Below are 6,705 nucleotides of genomic sequence, written 5' to 3' on the forward strand. Positions count from 1 at the left end.
GTCTTCAATTGTTTGGCCGCTGGTTCAGGTCTAGTGTGGTTGAGGCAAAAATAATAGCTAAAGTCAGTGATCTAGCTAACGTTAGCCAACCTTTGGCTAACTCTAGCTAATGGTACAATGGTACATCTTAAAATGTACTTACGTTGAAACGGGACAAAACAAAGGCTACAAAACATTTCCATACACAAAGCAGCCGTTAGATACTGCTACCTGACAGATACCTAGAGTCTAGCTAGAGCTGAACTGGCTGTGGTAGCTACTAGCTGCTAGCAGCTAGTTCATTCACTTCAGTCGAGAGGGGATTAAACATTAGCTAATGTAACATGTCAGTTACACTACTAGCTCAGCGCTGGGAATAAAATAAATTGTTTCTGCCAAACAGCAGTTACCTTGCCAGCTAGATCAGTCAACTAAAGAGTAGACCGTTTCTGCTCTGCTTGCTTTTACAACTCAGAGAAAAATAGAACAACACAGACAGCAGCTGCCTCTGTTCATCTGTCCCGTGCTGGTCCTATACGCCAGCCTTTCAGAAGCTTTTCCTTCACACAGCCTGTCCGCACACTCTGTGGTGTCCATGCGGACCTAAATTCTGCCTGCTGAAACCGGAAAACGGTCTACCCGACCGCTCTGAGGAGTCCGCATGGTGCTGAAGCATACCGGTGCTGCGTTTTGTATCACAGTGAAAGTTACGCCCCTGCTGAATACAGTACTGTAATACCGTGCTGAATATATGTATATTCACAAATCATTCTGAGATTCAAAATGTAGTCATTTAGCAGTCATTCTTATCCAGAGCAACGTATAATAAGCATTCTCTAGTATTCTTTGTCTCTTAGTCACACTGTCTTTGAATGTTCTCTCCAGACTAAGTGATTCATTGTTACATAGCTAGTCATAATGGCCTAATGAACCAAATCAAAAGGATTGAGATGAATGAGCTGTCAAAGAACCAATTGGATTAACAAATGAAGACAGAATTGAAATATATTCATTATCATTTATTCAACAAAATATGACCTCCCCTTTAAACCGGATAGCTCTGCCATCACCACAGAACATGTTTCTCCTGTATTTGGGTTTGTGTCCCTCCCTCACCCAGGTCATTCACCCAAATATTGAACAAAAAATATCACTATTAATCTGCTATACAAACAATTAAGAAGCCATTCATTCAGAGAAGGAGAGGAAAAAACAAAGTTGTTTTTTTGCAAAGACAAAATATACTTTTCTTGTGAAGTTTGCAAATGTATTTTACCGTGTTGAAACATATCTTGTTCATAATAGATAAAAATCAGGTTTTGGGTCAATTCCACTTCAATTTCAGTCAATTCAGGGAGTGAACTGAAATTCCAATTCTCTTCAATGCTTTTCAATTAGGAAAATGTGGAATTAGAATTTGGTTCACTTTCTGAATTGATTGGAATTGAAATGGAATTGACCCCAACCCTTGATAAAATGAACTGTATTACTGAAATTGAATAACAAAAGTAAGAACAATTTAAAATAATTTATTGGATAGTAAACCTGAAGGCCAACGCGCTCAGTTAAAAAATAAATAAAATGTATCTTTTCAATTAGAGAAGAAGCAAATGTATGGAACAGAAACAAATCTCAAAACCATAACCGAGCTAAACGCACACACTCAAGGTCAAGCTAGCATGCATCCGGCTCTCCCCCTCGTTTCCCCCCAGTCTTCCTCCAGCCTCCCCACAGTGCTGAAGGCTGCCATCACTGTCCCCTCGCCACTGCAATCACTATTCCCAGCTTGACGTCAGGAGATCCATGAGGTGTTATACAGCATCCTACCAACAGCTATCAGCCAGCTATCAACCAGCTCGGTTTGTGGTGCTGTTACAACCTAGCATGGTACCATGTCCACTAGTCCAGTCCAATCCACTTGTTCATGAGAGCAGTATCCTAGCAGTGTACAGACATGCAAGCATCCAGCCCCTTCTCTGACTCCTCCATAGGATCCTGGTTTGGTATGGAATTGCAGTGATTCCCCCATATAGGTGGAATATCCTGCCCACAGAGGCCCCTGAAACACCTTCATCCAGGGCTACCATAACCTTCCTATTAAAACTAAATCGGATTCACAGAGTTCCCAGCAGTTTTAAGCAGGGGGCAGCAGAGTTAGGCGGGAAGGAGTGGGGCGCGCCGCCTTGGCTTAGTAATGCTAGGAGAAACACTGTAATAGACTGTGTGGATGGATGGAGATGAGCGATCACTGGTAGCCCAAGGCAGACGCTGAGCCCAGTCTCTGGCTATAAAGGGCGTAGTGGGGGTAGTAAGGAGAACCAGCCTGGAGGGAGTGCAGGGGGATGGAGGTAGGTCCAGGGGGCAGGTGGACCTTACCATAGGGGTGGTACCGGGCCAGACCCAGGGTATGAGGAGCCCTAAGGGAGAAGGAGTTCTGCAGGGAGGCCTGGCTCTGATGGGGGAGGTGGAGTTGGCAGGAGGCAACAGAGGAGGAGGAGACAGAGGGGTAGGCAGAGAGGAGCTTACTGTCCATCCCTCCGGGTAAGGAGGTGTGCGTGCGCAGGTGGGCCAGCAGCTCGTCTGAGGTGGAGAAGCGTTTATCACAGGGCCCTGCAGCCGACACCCAGTTACAGGCATGAGGCATGGGGTCATTGGAGAGCATGAAACCGTAGGTGTAGAGGGGGTGAGACAAGGTGGGTGTGATGCTGGAAGACATAGTGCTGGGGTGGAGGGAGTGGAGGGGGTGGGAGGTGTAGACCAAGCCTGGGTAGCCTGTTTTGAGGGCGGAGGAGGGGTCGTGGATGCAGGGGTTGCTACTCCCCAGGTGGGGCGCGTTGGGGTAGCTGAGGCAGTAAGGGTCCCTGCAAAAGCCCTGCATGAAGGAGGGGGGAGAGGCACCAGTGGAGTGCTTCACCCCCACACCCCCACCTCCCAGACCAGACTTGTTAGGGTCCAAGCCTGGGACAAACTGGGGGGGATATCCAGCGTAGGAACCCACTACAGAGCCATGGTAGCCCATTCCAGAGGATGACATGGGGAAGACAGAGTGGCCAGTCTTGTAGGGGGAGATGGGAGCGATATGTCCAGGGCCCAGGCCAGGCTGTGGTGGTTGGGAGTCCGCCTTTGGCCCCTCATGGCTGGGGCTTCCCTCAGAGCTGCCTGTGCTGGAGTTCGTGCTGGCTCTGGCGTGGCTGGAGTTAGCCAGCTGGGGACTGTCCAAATGAACCTTATTCACATCCGACTCCTTTTTAAGATGGCCGCCGCTGCTACTGTTACTGTTCCTGTGTGGACTGGCCTGTTCCTGTTTGTGTTCTCCATTCAGAGTCTGAGAGCGGGAATTCCGTTGTCCATGTGGCGACTGGCTCTGTCTGTGTGTCTGGGACGATGGCTGCTGTGTGTGCTGAGGGGGCGTGCCACTACTCACCCTGGAGTTGGGAGATATGGCATGTGGTGGAAAGGATGGACAAGAACCTGATGAGTTACTGTTAGCACATCCATTCCCATTACTAGGTACCCTGAACCCAGCTTTATCAGAGCTGTTATTAGAGCTACTAACCCCATCCCTCCGACTGTCTCCCCCTACTTTGTTATAGGGCTTGAAGCTGGACTTGTCGTCCTTTATGGGCCGGTGGTCCCCAAGTTTGTGACTGGAGGAGGAGGAAGAGGAGCGTCCATTATGGTCCTTATCACCATGGCCGTTGGAGGTGATGGAGCCTAGCTTGGAGGAGGGAGGAGGGTCAGGCTTGCCGATCTGGGAGCAGGTCTGAGCCAGCAGGGCCAGGGGGCTCTTCTTAGCATCCAGCTGGAGAAATAAACCAAGACTTAAAGTTAAGTTTAACCCATTTTCACAACGTTGAATGTAATGGTTATGTGGAAAGGAAAAATGTATACACACTCAACTTATACAGGTGCAGAAAGAAAGACAGTCAGACAGACATACAGACCTGTAGGTCTATGTCTATTGTCAGTGAATAATTGTTTGGCCAGTAACACAGCCCCCTTGGCCCTTCTATGAATTACAACCTTAACGTTCATATAATAGCCTACTAACAAATACTGTTGTTAACAGTCATTGTTACGAAATGTTGGCAGTAGGCCAAACGGTGTCGTGCTGTAGGCTAGGGCTAGTTTTATCGAATGGTTGTATTGCCTACAAAGTTTAAGCAAAAATGGTGGGACCGGTAACTCGGACTATGAGCTGTCTATGAGTAAAGACCGTTAGGGAACTACTTTTAAAAAAGTCCCTGACTGTGCGCATCAAGAAAATAAAAAGCCCTACTACGGACATATATCGCGCATTATTGGCTAAAAGCTGAAGAACTTGGTTTGCGCAAAAACGCACCAAAGTGTTGAGAGAATAAATGTGTATTGAATTGGTTATATGTCAAACAACAACACACATCTGTGTGACAATTACAATGGCAATAGAAACATAATTACAATACCTCAATGTTCACTGGTGCAGATTGTAAGGGCTGCAGGTAGTCCGGGTGGTGGAGCAAGTGGCCGGTGTGCGCCGTCAACATCTTGAGTATCCGGATAGGGAGGCGCTTTGCCTGGCGAATAGGATCCAAAGGAGTCGGTGAACAAACTAACGCGCCCGTTGGCGAGCTGCAGTTATCAATATCGTCACAGGGCTCCGAGGTCTGGCAGCGTATCTCGTGCGTAATAGCTCCAGCAGGGGAATCTTTCATCGGAGATGGAAACGAAAATATGTTTGAGAAGGGCAGTGTTTTGTTACAGTCCCGAGAAAATAAATTGTATAATTATCCCTGCGCAGTGTATAGCGTAGTTTAAAATCCGGGAGAGAAAGTCTGTTGATTATTCACCATCCAATTTCATCAAACAGAAGTTGACGGTCGGCTCTTCTTTACTCATGGTACCGATTCCAGAATTGTTCTTCCAGGCGATCTAATTCACAAAAGCAACATCAATCGAAATGTGAGCTAAATACATGCATACAATTGAGTTATATAATAAGTATAGCCAAAATGAGAAAAGCTGTAGATATTTCCAAAATACGGCCGCGATACATATAACATCGGACTCTCACCCCTCCAGTGTATAGCTTGCTCTCCCTCTCTGTCGCCGTCTGTTCAGCAGTTACACATCAACTGGACCGTACCTCGAGTGTATGCGATCACAAGGGGACCTTCAAAGTAAGCGAGCCGCCGTCCAGTGGATGGCTGCATCGGTAATGAGAATGGCTGTTGCGTTTCTTCTGAAGGCGGAGCAATATTGTTCCCCTCGGCCAATGAAGACAGACTGTCTGTGCGCTGTATTTCACAGCGTTAGATACATCTTCTGATAATCTTTCAAATGTCTTCCTGTCAGAACGAAATGTAATTTCCTTTGATGCAAAAATTCTAACAGGCGCCCTATATGGCATTTATGTTGATTTATGTATGACTGATTGTATCAGTGTGCCATCTACATGACCAACAGGGGGCACTATTGATGACATTGTATCGAAGTTCATCAGCAGCATCACCGATACAATGGGCTACAACCAAGTTTGTGGCTGAGATATACTGGCTATGAAGCAAATTCGAATTCATAAGTCTCTTGTGGTCACTGCAGGGGTGAAATAAAGTTTATTTTGGCAGAAATTGAATAACGTTGTCTAACCCCAGGTGTGACATTCAACAACCATTTTACTCTCTGTCTCCTTATTTGAACTTTAAAACCAGTTAAATGTAACTAAATGTCATCTTAAGTGTCATCTACATAATCCCCCAAATTATTTTTTTTATCATGCGAGGCCATAAACAATAACAAGTACTGCTGCATACTCAAAGAAAGGTTAGAATCTCACCTTTCTGGTACAAAATAGTTTTTAAATTGCTGAGATGTAGTCACGTTTGAGGACGAAGCTCAAGTACACAGTACAAATATAATAAAAAATATGACTTTTTCTACTCAACAAAACTGTACGAAAAAAGCTTGAAATGACTTATGTGCTTTCTAAATATAGCATAATCAAATTATAAACCGACTAACTATGAGATTTCACTTTACTTATAACTGTGAAATAAATATTTGTATGTTTAGTGTTAGTGAAGGTCTCTATTGATAAAAACGTCTGCCCCCGTCGCTGTGAATGTCTCACAGTGTTCTAGCTTGGCTTCCTGAGCTCGTTAGGAACTCACATTAATAATAATATTGTCCGTCTATGACAAACCGAAAGTGTTTTTTGTTTCATACCTGTGATCTTTTAACTTTTATTATTGTCTAGGAATGGACCTGTGAATGTGCTACCAGGATGAAACCACTCTCTCCCGCTGGCTACAATGTAACGAATGCAGGCATGGGTTTTTTGTCGGTGGCTGTGATGTAGGGTTCAACCAGGAGTTGGTAGGAAGGACAGCCATCTTGAAGTGGTTTCAGATTTCACATCTACGTCACACAGACACACAGAAAATACTAGTGGCCGTGGGAACCAGGGCCCTCATTTATCAATGTTGCGTACGAACAGAAATGTTCCTTAACCATGCGTGCAATCATTTCTAAGCAAAGTGTGGGATTTATCCATTTGTACTTGCACTTGAGAATGTGTGTACATTTAAGTACACCTCTGACCATGCGTACGCACAGCGCTGTGTGGTAGAAAAGTCCAACTGCTAATGAAATACCACCCACCAAATAGAGAAAGGATTGACATACTGGACCAAATCATAAACTATGAAGAAAAAAGATAATACATTAATAGTTTATTCATTTATTTAT

General features: G+C 45.2%; 1 protein-coding gene across 1 annotated transcript; it reads right to left on the reverse strand.

Annotated features, from left to right (window-relative positions):
* Window positions 1–1,023: 1,023 nt before the first annotated feature.
* Window positions 1,024–5,093, reverse strand: LOC120021587 (zinc finger protein 703-like). The gene is made up of 2 exons (XM_038965386.1): window positions 4,425–5,093; window positions 1,024–3,781 (listed from the first exon to the last, which is right to left on the reverse strand). Exons 1-2 carry the CDS (start codon window positions 4,671–4,673, stop codon window positions 2,225–2,227), a joined length of 1,806 nt encoding a protein of 601 aa, XP_038821314.1. The 5' UTR covers window positions 4,674–5,093; the 3' UTR covers window positions 1,024–2,224.
* Window positions 5,094–6,705: the final 1,612 nt, after the last annotated feature.

The sequence above is a fragment of the Salvelinus namaycush genome, chromosome 26 (genome assembly GCF_016432855.1).
Source record: "Salvelinus namaycush isolate Seneca chromosome 26, SaNama_1.0, whole genome shotgun sequence".
Lineage (NCBI taxonomy): Eukaryota > Metazoa > Chordata > Actinopteri > Salmoniformes > Salmonidae > Salvelinus > Salvelinus namaycush.

What these genes read in the sequence shown, in the direction of transcription:
- LOC120021587 (XM_038965386.1), bottom strand. Translation starts at nt 4,673, where the DNA reads ATGAAAGATTCCCCTGCTGGAGCTATTACGCACGAGATACGCTGCCAG. An exon ending in CTGCACCAGTGAACATTGAG is followed by an intron (nt 3,782 to 4,424) that starts GTATTGTAATTA and finishes TTATTTCTCCAG; the next exon opens with CTGGATGCTAAGAAGAGCCC.